Source organism: Pieris brassicae, chromosome 6 (assembly GCF_905147105.1).
Source record: "Pieris brassicae chromosome 6, ilPieBrab1.1, whole genome shotgun sequence".
Classification (NCBI taxonomy): domain Eukaryota; kingdom Metazoa; phylum Arthropoda; class Insecta; order Lepidoptera; family Pieridae; genus Pieris; species Pieris brassicae.
Genome location: NC_059670.1, coordinates 18760993 through 18782801, shown reverse-complemented (window position 1 = coordinate 18782801; position 21809 = coordinate 18760993). Strand labels below are relative to the sequence as shown.

At 33.0% G+C, this 21809-nt stretch overlaps 2 protein-coding genes across 2 annotated transcripts; both read left to right on the top strand.

Moving 5' to 3' along the window:
* The first annotated feature begins 9979 nt into the window (after positions 1–9979).
* LOC123710654 (serine protease inhibitor dipetalogastin-like) lies at positions 9980–11949 on the top strand. The gene is made up of 4 exons (XM_045662690.1): positions 9980–10013; positions 10255–11169; positions 11563–11624; positions 11842–11949. Exons 1-4 carry the CDS (start codon positions 9980–9982, stop codon positions 11947–11949), a joined length of 1119 nt encoding a protein of 372 aa, XP_045518646.1.
* Positions 11950–14298: 2349 nt separating this feature from the next.
* LOC123711165 (balbiani ring protein 3-like) lies at positions 14299–20750 on the top strand. Its single transcript, XM_045663612.1, has 2 exons — positions 14299–14389; positions 14463–20750. The coding sequence occupies exons 1-2, from the start codon at positions 14374–14376 to the stop codon at positions 20465–20467; spliced, it is 6021 nt and encodes a 2006-aa protein (XP_045519568.1). The 5' UTR covers positions 14299–14373; the 3' UTR covers positions 20468–20750.
* The last annotated feature ends 1059 nt before the right edge of the window (positions 20751–21809 follow it).

The window sequence follows — 21809 nt, the reverse complement described above, 5'->3', positions numbered from 1 at the left end:
AGAGCATACTAGAACTGTTGGCACACAACGAGCTGGATATTGAAAGTGCAAGCCTCCTGCTGACAGCCACGTGTGATGAAACAATACTAAAGTATGTATATTATATTTATAAATTATACAAAGTTTGTTATTTATGGTTCATCTGTATCTGGTACTTTGTATGCCTGGTATTTCAGACGTTTTGAAGACTTTGGCCTTATGTGAACTTCTTAAGGTGTCCTAGGCTATAAATCGGTTACTCCACATGCTAGAGTTGTCAACACTAGAAACCCCAAGTCAATAGGATATAAAATTATATTGTACTGTATTAAACGTAAAATCAAGTTGCTAGTCATATTCTCAATCATATTTTTAGATGTTCCTGGAGGGGTAGAGACGCAAACTGTTCCTCATTATTTCACATGGAACTAACTAGCTACGGTTTTTGTTGCGTTTTCAATGGACGCTCGTTCAGAAGGTAAATATTTAATATTTCGATTTATTATTCTTATAATTAAAACTACGAACACCGAGAAATCTGAATGAATGAGGTTTCTGTATATTTGTATAGTTATAATATATTCTTGTTGATTGAATAATTGTATATTCTAAACCATAACATCCCCAAAACATTACGGTCACAAATAATATTTCAAAGGAGACTTAAGAGATTTCTGAGAATTTATTTTTCCGCAGAGAGGTACGAGAACCTAAAAACATTAAAAAGGAGGTTGAAAAGATGCATATAAATAAAATGGGAATGATGTATGGATTGAACATCGCGATTGAACAGAATGTGACGAAGCCTCCGGTTAATCTAGATTTATCGTACAAATGGGTAAACAACTCATTATATATAATATAAGTTCTGCTATAGTTGAATATTGAAATTGTGAGAAAAATGTGTGGATAGGTGCGAAGGTGATAAGTGGAGATAACCAGCATTTATTGATTTAACTGTCCATCGATTGCCGCGCAATCCGATTTCAATTTCAATCGATAAACAAACTGCCATCAAAATGGCAAAATTGTATTCGTATATTATTATATTATATTATATTCGTATATATAATTAGGGATAATACTTAGATTAGGTAAAACAAATTTGATGATGATATATTTAATAATGAAAGTATAGAGTCTTTTGAAAGTATTTTTCATTATTTATTTACACTTTAATTGAGAAACAACGACACTTGATTTAAGTATAACCATTATCGTTTCTTTAAAAATTCTTTGGTACAGATAAGCACGAAAAACCCCGGAAATATGTATGTTGATGTCTTATCCAACGGTACACCTGTACCTCCTGGTATAGAGGTTTGGGCAGGCTTTACAACGTCGTCCATTCAGCTAACTGGGGAAGCGCGAAACCTCAGTCCAAATCTTCGCCGTTGCTACTTAACTGATGAACCACTTAAATACTTTCCCGTATATCACAGGTATATTGTGTATTAACATAACTTTGACATTATATATTAAAAATAAAACTAGGAGACTAATTCACAATTAATGTCATAATCAAAACAATTTTTTGTATGTTATTTAAAAAAGCGATTAAAGGACTGCTTTCTGAACACACCTTACGTATTTGGAGATGCTATTGAGACCTGACATGTAGTTATATACTAATACACATTACACTAACTCGTTGACCCATGCGCTCACGAGTGTTACGCATTGCGTATTTTTTGAAAACCATTGGGAGAAAAAACTGAAATTAGAAATGTAATTACACTATTTTTTTAGTAACTTTCTTATGAAAGATCTAGTATTACACAAATATTCATTCTGACTTTTCATACAGCTGGATTATTCACTTAAAAGGACTTGGGAATCTCACATTATTCAATGCATACAATTTTATTCTTTTTGGAAATAAATAGTAATTAATATTACTTGATTATTTTCAAATGTCAATCGTAAGATGCATAGCCAAGCTTTTTGCTTGTTCATATGAAAATTCATGCGCTCTCAGTAACTTCCCATAGCCGTATCGTGACGTGTTTGTATGCAATTATGATGCTCTCAATATCCATACCACTGCTAACACCATGGTAATGTACAAATACATTAATATTTAAATCTACTAGGGGTTACAGAGTTTCGAAGCGGACTCGAAAGTGAATAAAGAACCAAATTCCTAGGCTAGCACTAGTTTGAGCTTCCGTCTCCCGTCTCTTATCTTTTTCAGACGCTACTGCAAGTTAGAGTGTGAAATGGAGCAAGTGGCATTGCAGTGTAAGTGCGCTCTTTTGAATTATCCTCCCGTACTTGGATTGCCCATGTGTGGTCCAAGAGAGTTAGCATGCGCCAGAACAGCTGCAGGTATACTACTAAACGACTTAAGAAAATAAAGTTATCAGTATGTAGTGTGTATGATCTATTTTCAGGAATATGTATTCGTCCACAAAGTTAAGAACATATCAGGTATTTCCAAATTTCTTCAAATTGGTTCAGTAATTGTAACAATATTTCTCCAAGCAATTCTCTTGGCGTATATCATAGGTACCTAGGTAATGTTGCCGTAGGGTGTAAGGTATTTATTTATTTTTATTTAAGTTCTTAATTTGAATTAAGGGCCATCCGTTAACATTATTTCATCTTCAATAGTTTCCTTTGTCTAAAAGGCCTGATGCTAGTAATGAATTATAAGTCTGAAATGTATTTCAGTTCGATTTAAAGTTTGCTATTGTCCATTATCTTGCGATAACGAGAAGCTAATCATGAGGCATTTTTCGTTCCCTTTAACTCCAGACACGCCTACATATGATGCATTCTAGTAAGTTATAAAAAATATATACTCTAAACATTTGTATGTGTTAGTCAGCCGGTCTGTAGCTACTCTATGTACAGTGAAAACCCTATATAATGACTCTGATGGAACTGTGCAGTTTATGTCGTTATAGAGTATCGTTAAATTGAGAGAAGAAAAACGTATGGATAATCCATAACTCCTACTTATTAGACATGGTCAACCACAGTATACACAAGCAATCAATGAAAATTTGTAAACAAAATAATTAATTTCTTAGAAATTTCGTATGCATTATGCCGACAGTCGAGTTTATTGCGGGCTAGGATAGTAAAGCGTCAAAAGAACTTACACAGCTGCGCAGTTTTTGACTAATTTTAGCAACTTAAAAAGTACTTTAATACAGTTGTTGTCGTTATTGAGTGTATTGCTATGCAGTGTATCATTGTATGGAAGACAAGCTAAACCAACCAAAGTCAATTTATTTCGACACTTTAGGGAGTTCATCGTTAAATAGAGGGACGTTATATAGAGTATGCACTGTATCTATCAAGTGCCGAACGACGAAATTTGATCACACTTGGAAACAAAATTACACCTGATTATTTTGCAAATGCCTTTTTTGCCATTTACCTAGAGTTGTATCTTCTATGGGAGCTGTATCTATCACGATACAGTTTTTTACTAAATTATTAGTTTTTGTTTTATTGTTTTTATATTAAAACACTCAAATTTTAAGTATGTATGTTTTCGGCAAACGCCGTTGGCTTTTTGGGTATGCCGGTTTCCTCACGCTGAAGTCCGTCATTGTAGTAATGCGAGCGAGTAGTGAGTAGATGTGCATATAGTTACACAGTCTGTTTGCACCTACGACCTCAGGAATGAGAATCTCACGCTGAATCATCTAGCTTAACACTGTCCGTTTTCATCCTACAAATAACTAACAAAGAATTAATAATTCTTATCTTAATTACTTATTTTTATCTTTATCTTTGGCTTATACTTTATAAAAAAACAATTAAAGCAATGGCGTTACAACCTTTTCAGAGCAGGCCTCAGATTTCTTTATCTATTTTATGATTATTTGTCAATCTAATTGGCGATTAAATGATCAGACACAGAGAGAGTGGATAATAAATGAATATATATAAAGAAATTCCATTGGTGCACAGCTTGTGATCGGACCTATGATCTTAGGGTTGAGAGTTGAACGCTGAAGGCCAACACTGCTCACTTAAACTTCATACATTTATTTATTTAACGTAGTTTGCAAAAATCAGTAGAAGTTTGCTTGAAAACAGGCTTTATTGCCTTCAAACGATCTTTCAGTCTGCCTTTATTATATTATTGTTTTCACTCTTAAACATTATTTTCTTATATGTAGCGCAATCGATGGATTTGTAATGAGTCTGGCATGTTTCCTATATTAAATAAAAACATATATTACAAAATTGTATTGGAAGCTAAATACAGCTATATTTCTCTTAATCTAAAACATATAAGTGTAGTTTTAAAATTAAACTTAGTGATTAGAATAAAGTAATTAAATTCTCCAATAAACATTCTATTATATTAAATATGAAATAAGTTTCACTTAATGATGGCTTAGATTCTTTATTTAAGTAACATTCGCAGTGATAATCTGGATCTAAGCAAAGTGACCATAATAAGGCTGTATGTACATGGCTATACAAAGACAGTTTACTCTCGGCGGTCATATTTTTCGAGGTATAATTTGTTTGGTAAGTTAAGTTCTTTACAAGTTATTTTTTTTAAATTAATGGCCTGGTAACCTTTGAGCATTATTTTCGGGTTCTTCTAACGTTTCAATTATTTATTGTATATACCACTTTTTGATTTTCAAATTACACCGGTAGGCGGTAGGTATCACTTACTTCTATTGCCTATATGCCTAGAGGTTTGACGCATTATTCACGTTGAAATACACAGATAACTAACTTTTTATATTACACAGATATGGTATAGTCTCTACCTTTTTTCAGGACAACTAGGCGGAGTATTTAACATATTCTTCGGTTGCAGTATTCTGACTGTATTAGAACTACTGTTTCTGTTAATGAGATATATTCGCGAGCGGAGCCTGGATACACATCAACCACGTAATTCTTGGCCATTCACTCGTTAGTAGAATTAAAGTAAGTCTATTAAATCACATTTGGTCTCTGACTGACATACCTAGGTAACACTGTTTAGAACACTGTCAATGTTAAGAAAAAGTAAAACGGCTTAATGTAGAAAGTTGCCAATACTTTTATTATTTTTTGAAGTAATCTCAGTTGCTCTATACACAACGTCGCATTCGATGGAACCACTGAGAAGAGGAGTGGGCCCATTCTTTCTTAGGCAATTTCGTCCGCTTTTGCCGCATCTTGAATGGTCTCGAATACCTCGAATTTTATCTTTAGTACTTGGGAATAAATGAAAGTTGTAGGGCGCCAGGTCAGGACTGTATGGCGGAGGACTCATTATCTCGACACCTGCCATAGTCAAACATTCAACCATCCGTTTTGCGGAGTGCGCTGAAGCATTGTCGCCGTGAAGGAGGATCCTGCTTTGAGGCCGCTGCTATCGATTTTTTTTCCAAGACAACAGGCACACAACGATTGACGTACTAGTCTGCAGTAACGGTCCTTCCATCTTCTAGCACAACTATCGTGAAATGACCTTTCCAACCAAAGAATGAGGCAATCATCTTTTTTCTTTGACTACTTCCTTTCTTATATCCACTTATAAAGTGGATTCGAGCGGTTAAGATTTATGCGCCTATCTTAGATACTGACGGGGAATATGTCCAAAAAACTGAAAGCGTTTGAGATCTGGGTTTATCTACGTATGCTTAAAATATATTGGACGGACCCCATACGAAATACAATCGTGCTGGATAGAATACAGAAGAACCAAGAATTGCTTATGACGGTTAAGAAAAGGAAACTTAAGTTTCTTGGACACTTAAAACGTGTCCGAACTAATCATACAAGTGCTAGGTAGAAGGAGACCTGCCTGAAAAACCTGACGAAGACAATGGTTTGGTCAAAGCACTAGCGCGGCATCCAAAATTAAACTAGTCATGATGATCGCCAACCTTCGTAAGGAGATGGCACAATAAGGATATAATAAGTACATAACATTAAATTCGTATTTAATATAATAAATATTATAATTTGTTTAGAGGAAACGACCGACTCACTACTAAAAATCAAATGATCGTCGACTAAATAGCAGTGATCACGTCAAGTAATATTACAATTTGTAGTACTCCAAACCAAATACTTGATAAATCAATCAAAAGTAAAGAAACATCAAAAGATCAATAAAATCCATCAAGTCTACATTATTGTATAAATGATTTATATCGTACTAAAAATTTCAGCCTAGAGATATAGTATCCATTGATTTGATAGCGCGTTTTGGCAACGCGTGATTTAGCAAAAACGTAATTCGTTTTGTACGTGAGTGTAATCACATTTGCCGAAGATTGATTCCACATCGCCACTCGTTATTCCCGAATCTATCATATTTCTGTATAATAGGAAAATTCCAATAATTACACAATAAAACTGTGGAATATGCTTATAATGTAGTTTGTAAATACTTTTCTACGTTCATATCATTAATTCTGATTCAAAACTAAACAAAACTCAATTTTAAACTAAGAACAGATTTCAAGATAACAGTTCAAAGCCAAAAATCGTTGGTATAAATTATTACTGGTATTTTTGTCACTTGGTTAACCGGACGCTACTCGAATGCGTAGTGTATAGCATATTATAACTTCTCTGTGGCAGCACCCGTCAGCTTCAGCGCATGCGCGGTAACGTCATTAGTTTTGGCGCCATAAAACACTGTCCTTTGTTCGCAGTGTTATAAATATTGAATAATTTATTTATATAGTTTAAAATGGTGAAAAAATACCTCGTCGCAATATTTGATTTACGCGCAGATAATGTCAGAAATAGTCGAGATTATATGATATGGAAACAAAAAAAACGAGACAATGTATTTCTTAATACCTACATATATCACTACGTAAAGCTACTTTTATAATACTGTAAGAATATTTCGTATTTCTCAGTAAAGTTCATATAAAAAGCTACTCTCATGTAGGAAAAAATTCCTAAAACAAACCGGGCTATATTTTTATTACCCTCCTAATAAAATTGTATGACAAAACTCGGTCAGCGCAAAACAATAACAGAGGTTCAGCTACAGGATCAAACTGAGCGGAACTCGCAAATATTTTATTTCAATAAGGAAAAACACGAGCAACGTTGAACAATTTAGCTGGGGTACATAATATCTGAATACGTATAAAAGTAAGTTATGATTAAAAGCCACCACAGAGGCTAGATCGTTCTATATTCAAGTAATTTAGTTTGTTTATAATTTTTACACACAATTACATATAGATAATGTTATTGAAAAATTTAAATGCATTGTGAAATTTTTGTGTAGTTTAAGAAAAGTATAAATAAAAGTAGGATATATTGAAAATGGTACCGATATAATTTGATGGAATTTTTCTCCTTAATACCAACGAAAAGATTGTGATCTCATATATGTATACTAATTTAATATAAATTACCTTTTAAATTTGTATTTAGTAATTTATACAATTAAGCTCACAATAGCAACTAGTTAATTTGTTTATACATATATGTATAATGTACGTTTTAAATGATGTTATTTCTACATAATAATAAGTTGTTAATGTTTTCAAATTATTAGCTTTTATGAAAAATTCTATCCACTACAGCTTGCGATTAAAAACAAATCATATTACGCTAATTCAGTTAAGATGCGTCTTAGCGCATGAATGTCAAAAACGTTAACAAAATTCCCGAAAGACAGACTACGCTATCCTCGAACATTCAAACAAGATTAGAAGATTCTAGGTCCTTCTTGTCTTTGTAGTATTGCTATGTTCAGTATAACCTACCGTATAATTTTTACATACATATATAGTTCTATATAAGCTTAATTCCCATGTTTCATGCATTCTTCGCTTTTTATTTCGAGGAGTTAGGAGGATAACTTTTACAGTTTCGTATAGAACGTCCCACTTAAAGGGAGACCCCTAGGAGGATCGGATTTGCGGCATTTGGTCAAGAACTCACGGAAAATTTGGTTGAAGTCCAAGTCCAAAAAAACTAGAAAACAAAATAGCCGTGGATGTCCAACAGCGGTACCGTCATACCTGACATTTTGCAAGGCTTCTTCTATTTGGTCGGATAACACATCAGCGTAACCGGAAATAGCTGTACCGATCTCCGTCTCCAACTAATAATAATAAACTCTCATTAATTAATTAATTAATATCATTATTTTCATTAATAATCATTAATTTCGAGAAATAGTGTTTACATATTTCATGTAACAATATAACATAGCAAACATTTTGTATAAAATAAAGTTTATCGCCAATTTTTTGTTAGTTCTAGGCTCTTTTGAGACCTGGCTGTAATTAGAAGCATTCATATACTGTTTTCGTATACATACATCGTACTTACATGAATATATAATATTTTGATAGCATGATATGTATACACTTATTTGAAATATTTGTATTCGTGTTTCGAGGTCTTTGAAAATACTAAATATACGAAATCCTATACATCTGAATACGAGATAATTGGTCATTATAAGCAATTAGAATTCAGGATACATTATGTATGAAAATATGTTTTCGGCAATAATGATATAATATTTTGCTTCTCAAATTATACAATTGCATGTATCACGCAACAGATTCCTGTGCGCGTACGCACGATTTGTATTATCCGTAACAAAGTTAATAACGATATGGAATTTTAATTACGTCGGTCTTGAACTCTGTAGCTAAAATTGTCACTTGAATAGTCACTGTTTTTTTCTATAGATATTATTACACTATACGGTGATTTCAATATACTTAACCTACCTTAAGTAGCGCAATACAGTAATGAAATGCTGCCAGGATTAGTACTGCCACAGGGACCAACCTTTAAATTGCTTTGAATTTTCTATTTATACATTTTTAATTATTACTACTATGTAGTTTAAGAATATTGTCATTGTTTAATTTGTTAGAAAAAGAAATAAGTATCATAATCTCACCGTATTTATATACAAATATGTACCTACTTGACTAATCGTTAATTCATAATAAAGCAATAGAATATTAAAATTTTATTATGTACTTAACAAAGGTAACTGAAGTATTTCCGAACCAGTTCTGCTTAGGGTCCTTCAAGAAAAGAGCGTACCAATTCTTAAAACGCAATTTCGTGCCTTCTGGCAATGTGAGCGTTCATGGGCGGTATCACATAACATCAGTGGCCTTGTATACATAAAAAAATATTATTTCATATTCTTCATTAATTTCATTTACAATTTTAACGGAAGCACGACAAAGTTGTCTTTAAAAGCCAGCAACGCATAGCTTACTGGCAATTAATCGTGCGATATTGTTATTTTACTCCATTAGTCTCGTTAAAACAATTGAAACTTATTTAAAATAGATTATAATACTTTTGTCTTAAGTAATGAGGTTTGTTTGTGTAAATGAATTCGTATTGCTTCAATTCCAATACATGCAGCAAGGAAATAGTAATTTTTGTGAGATTTATAGATCCTAAGTTTCTATTGTATAGCTTTAATCACTGCTTTACTCGTATTATATACAGTTTACGCGTAAAGTCCTGGGTTCGATATTTAGAAAACGTTTTAAGTTTTATATTAAAGACCATTGTAGTGATGCTAATGGAAAATTGTCTGATGCAAAGCTTGTGTTTAATACCGTGATGTATAAAAATATATTTAATTTGTAATAAAGATTATACCGTCACTATCACGCTATATTTATATGTTCGCAGAGTCGGTTCAAAGGAGCGTTACACAATTATCATATGTATTTCATATTTTATAATATTTCATTTATTTTACGATATAGTCGTATCGTATTTGTTTAGTACTAATTAAGGTATGTATTTCGGGTGTATAAATGAATAAAATAAATAATCTTCTTTTTATTCCTTGATTTGCATAGTTCTTATTTACTATTCTAATATACATATAGACACTAAAAACTTCAATAATTAATGCATAGCATATTCAAATATAAATACAATTATAAAACAAATCCTACAATCATGTACAATATTAATTGTTATATTTCCGTTTACAATTTGTGCTAACATTAATCTACATTGTTATTATTTGTGCATTTTAGTTATAGAACTATACACGATGGCGCGTAAAAAACTTATTGATATCGCGCTTGGTGAGTATAAAGTATTAAAATTTTACAAAAATATAGGCAAATATGTCTCTTAATTTAATATACTGTAATTTTTCAGGGTTGTATGCAGTCCTGTTCATTCAAGCGTATACAACTGAAGCTACTCGATTCTCGCGTCAGTCTTGTGTATGCACGAAAATCTATAAACCAATATGCGGGTCGGACGGAAAAACTTACGACAACGACTGCGAACTAAAATGTTTTAATAGTGGCATTGCAAAAGGGCCTCTAGTAACCACAAAATATGACGGAGAATGTAAAAAAGAAGAGAGCTGTGTTTGTACGAAAATATACCAACCTGTTTGTGGTTCAGACGGAGAAACCTACAACAACGAGTGTCTTTTGAAATGTAAGAACAATGAAAATAAAAACGATACCTCAATAAAAATATCATATGACGGAGAATGTAAAAAGGAAAAGGCTTGTGTTTGTACTAAAATTTACTTACCGATTTGTGGATCCGATGGAAAAACGTATAATAATGAGTGTTTGCTTAAATGTTATAATGAAGAAAATAACAAAGATCCTACTGTTACTAGAGTATATGAAGGAGAGTGTAAAGAAGAAGAATGCTTCTGCCCGCTTTATGTGGACCCTGTTTGTGGATCAGATGGGAATACTTACAATAACAAGTGTGAACTAGCATGTTATAATATCAAAAATAAAAAAGATCAAGTAATTATTGCATACTCAGGAGAATGTAAAAAGGAAGTAGATTGTCGGTGTTCTAAAATCTATGCACCAGTCTGTGGATCGGATGGAAAAACATATGCTAATGAATGCGAACTTAAATGTTACAATATCGAAAATAATAAAGATCTAGTTACTATTGCAAACCCAGGAGAATGTAAAAAGGAAGAAGGCTGTCTGTGTTCCAAAATCTATTCACCAGTCTGTGGGTCGGATGGAAAAACATATGCTAATGAATGCGAACTAAAATGTTACAGTATCGAAAATACTAAAAATCCAGTTACTATTGCCTACCCAGCAGAATGTAAAAAAGAAGACGGCTGTCTGTGTTCTAAAATCTATTCACCAGTCTGTGGGTCGGATGGAAAAACATATGCTAATGAATGTGAAGTAAAATGTTACAATACTGAAAATAAAAAAGATATTAAAGTATATATATCTTATGAAGGTGAGTGTAAAGATGATATCAATTGTTTTTGTCCCAAAACTTATCAACCTATTTGCTGTATTGGTGGTATAACGTTTGGGAATGAATGCCTTTTAAACTGCAAAAACCGAGAACTACAAAAAAAAGGTGAAAAACCTTTAATAGTTGTAAGTTACGGAAAATGTTCTGATGATTGCATCTGCTCGGATATTTACGAACCAGTTTGTGGAACAGATGGAAAAACATATACAAATGAATGTGAACTTATGTGCAAAAACAAGGAATTGATAGATCCAGATAAATATGTTAATATAGCTTATACAGGTTTATGTAAAGTAAATTGTGATTGTAAATCTCGGGAAGAAAACGTGTGTGGAAGTGACGGCCAAACTTATAAAAGTCCATGCATGTTAGAGTGTGAAAATAAACAGATTGAAGAATCTGGCCTAACACCAATTGAAATTGTTAAGAAAGGGGCATGTACGTACCCTTGCAAGTGTTTAGATATAGTTCAACCTGTATGTGGCAGTGATCAAAAGTCTTATAAAAACTATTGTATACTAGACTGTGTTAACAAAAATTTAAGACCACCTTACAAGTTATTCCCACATGAATATGAAAACACTAAATATATTAATCGGTACGGTAATAACTACAACAATTATTATAAATACAATACTTTTGGATACACAGATGGACTCCTACCAAATTATTATAATTCGTATCGATTCTCTTACGGGGAAAATGGATACGATGATTATTCACACCCCAGATATAAACGCGATGAATATGAAGGAATAGAAATTACTAAAAGCGAAGATAAACAAACAACAGATATTGTTGTTCAAGATAAAACTTCAGGAAAAAAAGACAAAGTAATACAATTCCCTGTCACTATTAAAAATATAGGACTTTGCAAAGAATGTTATTGCTACAATATTTACGATCCAGTCTGTGGAAGTGATGATGAGACATATGAAAATGAATGTCAGCTTAACTGTAAAAACAAGAAATTAAAAGATAAAGCATTAATATCTATTAAAGCAAAGGGTCGTTGTGGGCAATGTCTCTGCCCTGAAATATTTGCACCTGTGTGTGGTAGCGATGGATATACTTATCCAAATATATGCGAATTTTACTGTCAACGAAGTAAAGACGTAAAGGAAAAAGAAAAGAACATATTCGTTAAATACTTTGGCGAATGTCACACATATTCAAAATATTAAACTCTTACGCTCTTATGACACAAAACGTGAAGACATTCATAAGAAGCTAAATACTATTTTAATAAAGTCTTATATACCGAATTATTATTTTCTTCACTACAAACCTATTAATTAATCAATGGCGCTACAACCCTTTCAGGTCTGGGCCTCAGATTTCTGTATATGTTTCATGATCATATGTAAATAGAATAGGCAAGTAAGTGATCGGCCTTCTGTGCCTGACGCAAGCCGTCGACTTTTTGGGTCTAAGGCAAGCCGATTTCACCGTTCGAGCTAATGTTAAATGCGCACATTGTAAGCAAATCCATTGGTGCACAGCCGGGGATCGAACCTACGACCTCAGGTATGAGTGTCGCACGCTGAAGCCCTAGTGGCCAACACTGATCACGACAAATCGATGGGACATTTAATATTAAAATTTTAGAAGAATCCAATTTGGTTTAAAACCGTAATTCACTTTATTACAAAAAATGTTTCGTTGTACAAATGTACAACGTTTATGTTAAAGTTTGCGTTTTTAAGCATAGCTCCTGTCCGATTCGAATAATTGAAGTGTCAAGTAAATGACGAGATTAAAAAGTATTTATAAGTATAATTATAAAGAATCTATAAAAAATGTTATTTTTATGAGTTATGTTAATCAGCTTCAGCGACTTTAAAAATTCAATCAGAATGAATATTCTGCATATTAGGAACTCGCCAAAACGGCTCTCTAGTCATCGCACGTGTTATTATTTGGAGATTTGTGTTAAATAACACATTTTTCTCATATAATACATATTTCGGTAAAAACTATGACGAAATTAAAGTGAATTCAACATACAGTTATATTTTATTTAAAAAGGATATGTTGCAATAACAAAAAATGTGTGAAATTAAGTCGAATTAAACTTAAAAAATGTTTTCGATAACAACAGACATTGAAATTTTTTTGTACAGTTCACCCCTCACTTGTCTCCAATAATTTTTATTTGTATCAAACAATAAAAAATATAAATGACATTTAAACAGCTGCACTTATTATTCGGTATGTTTATAAAGAGGTGTAAAATATATTGAAAAAAATATGTTGACTAAAAGTAACTTAATTTGTCTTATTATAAATATAAAAAGCCATTGTTTTTCAAATATGTTCACTGAAATAATATAAAGATTTTGTATCTAGAACATTAAAACGGGCGGATGTTTTTAATCTCAGTTAAAAAGGTTTCGTACGTATAGTTTGTCACAAAACAGCTGTTTGATTGAAAATGAGGCTGCCTACCAATCATAACCATCAAGAAATCCTTCATTTATATAAGTTTGGTTCAGCACCCTTACTCTGTAACTTACAATAGCGAAAGCGATACCAATCTCGACGCTTTTGTATGCAATTTCGATGCACATCTGTAATATCCGCAACGCTTATGCCGCAGCCCGCAACCTTGGAATCGCGAATAGAAACTCAGTACTGGGATCGGGATCGCTATAGGAAGTTACAGAGTAAGAGCGCAGTTAAAACTTAAGACATAATGTAGCTCTACCATGCTCTGTGAGTGCTATAAATTATGGGTTTGACCATACTACTCGTATATTGTATATCTTAATTAAATATACGCAGGTAAATCGCAGGCGTTATCATAGGAGACTATGGAAAATTTATTTTTACAATCTTAACTATTCTAGTTCTCGATAAGACAGCTTTGTTTTTTTTAATGAAGTAATATGATAATTAGATATTTAGTGAACTTCATTTTGATAGGTTTTATATAAAGATTATTTTCATGACATCTAGTATAAGATTTATTAAATGATATTATAAACAAGTAAAGCCAGAATAACCTATATTGTTGACTTAAATTAAATACCATAAATTCATCGTTACTCATGGTATGTGAAAATGTATTGTGTTTCACGTATCAGTTACCAGTTTAACAAACAACAGATGGTATAAATTAAATTTGGAGTATTTAATTTGATAGTGCATAATCAGCTTGATGGCGAATTGTTGCTTGACAACATGAAGTCGATACTTTGTGAGTGTGGTTAATCAATTTTATGATAATTTTTTTTAGAATGTTTCCTTTAAAATAAATCGTTTTTTTACAGATATTTCCGCCTTACTTTTTATGTCTCATCCAGCATGGAGTACGATCCCACTTCGTGATCCATGCGTCTGTACTAGAATTTATAACCCAGTCTGTGGCAGTGACGGCAAGACATACGGCAGCGATTGCGTACTCTCCTGTAAAAATTCAGAACTGAATAGATCACACCATATTAAAAAATTATATGATGGTGAGTGTAAAGAACCATTGCATCCATGCATTTGTCCCAATCTCTATCAACCTATTTGTGGTAGCGATGGAAAAACATATGGGAATGATTGCGAACTGAAATGTATAAACGACGAAATGAAAAGAAAAAGACAACCTTGTGTAGAAGAGGTCAGCAAGGGTAAGTGTAAATCACCTTGTATATGTCCATTAAATTTGGCACCTGTATGTGGAGATGATGGGAACACGTACAGCAATAAATGTGTACTAGATTGTAAAAATAAAGAAGAAAAATCTAACATAAAAGTTGCTTATAAAGGAGAATGTTCTGACCTGTGTCCATGTCCCGCAAATTTAGATCCAGTATGTGGTGATGATAGACAAACTTACAGCAACGAATGTTTACTTGAATGTCAAAATAACAAGTTAAAACGAGAAGGTAAAAAACCAGTAGTTATTGTTAGCAGAGGAGAATGCCCAGATATTTGTATATGCACTGCTGACTATAATCCCGTTTGCGGAAGCGACGGAAACACATATAGTAATGAATGTGTCTTGGGGTGTAAAGATAAAGAACAACAAAGAAAAGGAAGAAAGCATATAACAGTGGCATATAAAGGAGAATGTTCTGATGTATGTGCATGCCCATTTAACTATGACCCCATATGTGGAAGTGATGGTAAAACTTATTCTAATCAATGTGATCTTGATTGTAAAAATAAAAATGGAAATCAAAATACAACAGCTGCTTATAAAGGAGAATGCTCTGACATATGTGCATGCCCATTTTACTATGACCCCATATGTGGAACCGACGGTAAAACTTATTCTAATCAATGTGATCTTGATTGTAAAAATAAAAACGGAAACCGAAATATAACAGTCGCTTATGAAGGAGAATGCTCTGATATATGTGCATGCACTGCTGACTATAATCCCGTTTGCGGAAGCGACGGAAACACATATAGTAATGAATGTGTCTTGGAGTGTAAAGATAAAGAACAACAAAAAAAAGGAGGAAAGCATATAACTGTGGTATATAAAGGAGAATGCTCTGACATATGTGCATGCCCATTTAACTATGACCCCGTATGTGGAACCGACGGTAAAACTTATTCTAATCAATGTGATCTTGATTGTAAAAATAAAAACGGAAACCAAAATATAACTGTCGCTTATGAAGGAGAATGCTCTGATATATGTGCATGCACTGCTGACTATAATCCCGTTTGCGGAAGCGACGGAAACACATATAGTAATGAATGTGTCTTGGGGTGTAAAGATAAAGAACAACAAAGAAAAGGAAGAAAGCATATAACTGTGGTATATAAAGGAGAATGCTCTGACATATGTGCATGCCCATTTAACTATGACCCCATATGTGGAAGTGATGGTAAAACTTATTCTAATCAATGTGATCTTGATTGTAAAAATAAAAACGGAAATCAAAATATAACAGCTGCTTATAAAGGAAAATGCTCTGATATATGTGCATGCACTGCTGACTATAATCCCGTTTGTGGAACCGACGGTAAAACTTATTCTAATCAATGTGATCTTGATTGTAAAAATAAAAACGGAAACCAAAATATAACTGTCGCTTATGAAGGAGAATGCTCTGATATATGTGCATGCACTGCTGACTATAATCCCGTTTGCGGAAGCGACGGAAACACATATAGTAATGAATGTGTCTTGGGGTGTAAAGATAAAGAACAACAAAGAAAAGGAAGAAAGCATATAACTGTGGTATATAAAGGAGAATGCTCTGACATATGTGCATGCCCATTTAACCATGACCCCATATGCGGAAGTGATGGTAAAACTTATTCTAATCAATGTGATCTTGATTGTAAAAATAAAAACGGAAATCAAAATATAACAGCTGCTTATAAAGGAGAATGCTCTGATATATGTGCATGCACTGCTGACTATAATCCCGTTTGTGGAACCGACGGTAAAACTTATTCTAATCAATGTGATCTTTATTGTAAAAATAAAAACGGAAATCAAAATATCACAGTCGCTTATGAAGGAGAATGCTCTGATATATGTACATGCACTGCTGACTATAATCCCGTTTGCGGAAGCGATGGTAAAACTTATTCTAATCAATGTGATCTTGATTGTAAAAATAAAAACGGAAATCAAAATATAACAGCTGCTTATAAAGGAAAATGCTCTGATATATGTGCATGCACTGCTGACTATAATCCCGTTTGTGGAACCGACGGTAAAACTTATTCTAATCAATGTGATCTTGATTGTAAAAATAAAAACGGAAATCAAAATATAACAGCTGCTTATAAAGGAAAATGCTCTGATATATGTGCATGCACTGCTGACTATAATCCCGTTTGTGGAACCGACGGTAAAACTTATTCTAATCAATGTGATCTTTATTGTAAAAATAAAAACGGAAATCAAAATGTAACAGTCGCTTATGAAGGAGAATGCTCTGATATATGTGCATGCACTGCTGACTATAATCCCGTTTGTGGAACCGACGGTAAAACTTATTCTAATCAATGTGATCTTTATTGTAAAAATAAAAACGGAAATCAAAATATCACAGTCGCTTATGAAGGAGAATGCTCTGATATATGTACATGCACTGCTGACTATAATCCCGTTTGCGGAAGCGACGGAAACACATATAGTAATGAATGTGTCTTGGAGTGTAAAGATAAAGAACAACAAAAAAAAGGAGGAAAGCATATAACTGTGGTATATAAAGGAGAATGCTCTGACATATATGCATGCCCATTTAACTATGACCCCGTATGTGGAACCGACGGTAAAACTTATTCTAATCAATGTGATCTTGATTGTAAAAATAAAAACGGAAATCAAAATATAACAGCTGCTTATAAAGGAAAATGCTCTGATATATGTGCATGCACTGCTGACTATAATCCCGTTTGTGGAACCGACGGTAAAACTTATTCTAATCAATGTGATCTTTATTGTAAAAATAAAAACGGAAATCAAAATATCACAGTCGCTTATGAAGGAGAATGCTCTGATATATGTACATGCACTGCTGACTATAATCCCGTTTGCGGAAGCGACGGAAACACATATAGTAATGAATGTGTCTTGGGGTGTAAAGATAAAGAACAACAAAGAAAAGGAAGAAAGCATATAACTGTGGTATATAAAGGAGAATGCTCTGACATATGTGCATGCCCATTTAACTATGACCCCATATGTGGAAGTGATGGTAAAACTTATTCTAATCAATGTGATCTTGATTGTAAAAATAAAAACGGAAATCAAAATATAACAGCTGCTTATAAAGGAAAATGCTCTGATATATGTGCATGCACTGCTGACTATAATCCCGTTTGTGGAACCGACGGTAAAACTTATTCTAATCAATGTGATCTTGATTGTAAAAATAAAAACGGAAATCAAAATATCACAGTCGCTTATGAAGGAGAATGCTCTGATATATGTACATGCACTGCTGACTATAATCCCGTTTGTGGAACCGACGGTAAAACTTATTCTAATCAATGTGATCTTTATTGTAAAAATAAAAACGGAAATCAAAATATCACAGTCGCTTATGAAGGAGAATGCTCTGATATATGTACATGCACTGCTGACTATAATCCCGTTTGCGGAAGCGACGGTAAAACTTATTCTAATCAATGTGATCTTGATTGTAAAAATAAAAACGGAAATCAAAATATAACAGCTGCTTATAAAGGAAAATGCTCTGATATATGTGCATGCACTGCTGACTATAATCCCGTTTGTGGAACCGACGGTAAAACTTATTCTAATCAATGTGATCTTGATTGTAAAAATAAAAACGGAAATCAAAATATCACAGTCGCTTATGAAGGAGAATGCTCTGATATATGTGCATGCACTGCTGACTATAATCCCGTTTGCGGAAGCGACGGTAAAACTTATTCTAATCAATGTGATCTTGATTGTAAAAATAAAAACGGAAATCAAAATATCACAGTCGCTTATGAAGGAAAATGCTCTGATATATGTACATGCACTGCTGACTTTAATCCCGTTTGCGGAAGCGACGGTAAAACTTATTCTAATCAATGTGATCTTGATTGTAAAAATAAAAACGGAAATCAAAATATAACAGCTGCTTATAAAGGAAAATGCTCTGATATATGTGCATGCACTACTGACTATAATCCCGTTTGTGGAACCGACGGTAAAACTTATTCTAATCAATGTGATCTTGATTGTAAAAATAAAAACGGAAATCAAAATGTAACAGTCGCTTATGAAGGAGAATGCTCTGATATATGTGCATGCACTGCTGACTATAATCCCGTTTGTGGAACCGACGGTAAAACTTATTCTAATCAATGTGATCTTGATTGTAAAAATAAAAACGGAAATCAAAATATAACAGCTGCTTATAAAGGAAAATGCTCTGATATATGTGCATGCACTGCTGACTATAATCCCGTTTGTGGAACCGACGGTAAAACTTATTCTAATCAATGTGATCTTGATTGTAAAAATAAAAACGGAAATCAAAATATAACAGCTGCTTATAAAGGAAAATGCTCTGATATATGTGCATGCACTGCTGACTATAATCCCGTTTGTGGAACCGACGGTAAAACTTATTCTAATCAATGTGATCTTGATTGTAAAAATAAAAACGGAAATCAAAATGTAACAGTCGCTTATGAAGGAGAATGCTCTGATATATGTGCATGCACTGCTGACTATAATCCCGTTTGTGGAACCGACGGTAAAACTTATTCTAATCAATGTGATCTTTATTGTAAAAATAAAAACGGAAATCAAAATATCACAGTCGCTTATGAAGGAGAATGCTCTGATATATGTACATGCACTGCTGACTATAATCCCGTTTGTGGAACCGACGGTAAAACTTATTCTAATCAATGTGATCTTTATTGTAAAAATAAAAACGGAAATCAAAATATAACAGCTGCTTATAAAGGAAAATGCTCTGATATATGTGCATGCACTGCTGACTATAATCCCGTTTGTGGAACCGACGGTAAAACTTATTCTAATCAATGTGATCTTGATTGTAAAAATAAAAACGGAAATCAAAATATCACAGTCGCTTATGAAGGAGAATGCTCTGATATATGTACATGCACTGCTGACTATAATCCCGTTTGTGGAACCGACGGTAAAACTTATTCTAATCAATGTGATCTTGATTGTAAAAATAAAAACGGAAATCAAAATATCACAGTCGCTTATGAAGGAGAATGCTCTGATATATGTGCATGCACTGCTGACTATAATCCCGTTTGTGGAACCGACGGTAAAACTTATTCTAATCAATGTGATCTTGATTGTAAAAATAAAAACGGAAATCAAAATATAACAGCTGCTTATAAAGGAGAATGCTCTGATATATGTACATGCACTGCTGACTATAATCCCGTTTGCGGAAGTGACGGAAACACATATGACAACGAATGCAAACTAAACTGTGAAAGCAAGAGAGTTCAAAAATTGGATCAACACTTAAATATCGTTTATAGAGGCGAATGTGAATGCTTTTGTCCTGAAATCGACGATCCCGTTTGTGCAAGTGACGGAAACACATATGGTAACAACTGCGCCCTTGAATGCGAAAACAAAATACGTTGTCGTCATAACGAAAAGCCTCTAACTATATCGTATCAAGGACAATGTCGAGCGTACAACTATTTCAATTGCGATGCCTGTCCCCATCTGTATCGCCCCGTGTGCGGCGACAATGGTAACTCCTATTGGAACATTTGTTTCTTGTATTGCGATGCCGTTAATAATTTAAAAAATAAACTAAGACCTGTTAAGCTATGTGATATTGGCCCTTGTTAACTGCTTCTATTCAATCACGCAATTATTTACAATTAATAATTGATTAACTACATAATTGCTTTTTTTTATTCTAGTATAATAATGTTGTATTGAGCTTCAAATGAAATGCGCACTTAGGCCAATAAACAATACTTAATGTTACCTAGAATTGTTGTTACAGATCAATAAAAGCATTTGTTTATTTATTTTCTACCTTTACTGTCTCTATTATGATACCGAAGCGATAGCTACGTCCTACCTTTTTCCTATTTGTATGTATAAATAAAGCGATTATTACAATGGAGTATTTTTCTAATTTAAGTCTAGTTACTTCTCTATTATATAAGTCTTCAACTACGAATACAATTTGTGAAATAAGATTTATGAAAGCTATGTAGTGGAGTGTTGAAAAAACCCTATATTATATTACTTTTTTATAAAACTAAATTCAGCAGTAAACTTTATAATGCCTAAAGACGTTTGATTATACTTATGCATACGGTAACTTTTATAATTCTATTAAAACACCGTAAGTTAATCCCTCGTTGTCTTCAATTAGACTGAACGTAACGCAAAAAAGGTTAATAAAGCATAATAACAGCGGCAAACTCGTTAGTTGTGCCCGGCCATCAATAAGTATGTATTGTAAAAAAAAAGAAATATAAAATAATAGTGGTGAACAGGTTATTACACCAAGTAGGCATTTGACGTGGATATTGAGCAATAATAGTATTTATTTATAATTCTGTTTTGATTTTATTTTTTTTCTTTCTTCGTTATTAATATGTTACGAAATGAGATTTGATAAAACGAAATGTGTCAATTTTAACCATAAAAATATAGCAGGTATACTCAACTATACTACAACTATCAAAAAAATATCCTAATTTTATCATCAAATTGCGTAAATAAATAGGCATTTAATTCATTCTACAAGACCAAGCAATAGAAATAATATTTTTTTTATTTAATCTTTAAATAGTGCATTTCGGAGATGGCTCTATTTTTTAAGGATTCATAAATAAATAAATAATAAAATTAGTTTATTAATTATGCCCTCGTCATTATAATGTGTAACATTTGGTAACCATTCTAAGTAAAAACATACCTGTGCCAGGGTATCTGTCTCTCCATAACATACTTAATAGTAAATTCCATAACAACTTTATTATTTTTTTAACTGTTTAAGACCCGCTGTTTCGGTTTCGTTTGCCGCCTTTATATATTTAATTTAAAAAAAATTACCCATGTATTAGATGTAGTTTCGCCTGACGCGTAACACCATTCGGGAACTACTTTATTGTAATAATATATTGTATCTTCTAAAAGTAAAATTTAGAGAGAGTAAAAAAAATTGAGATAG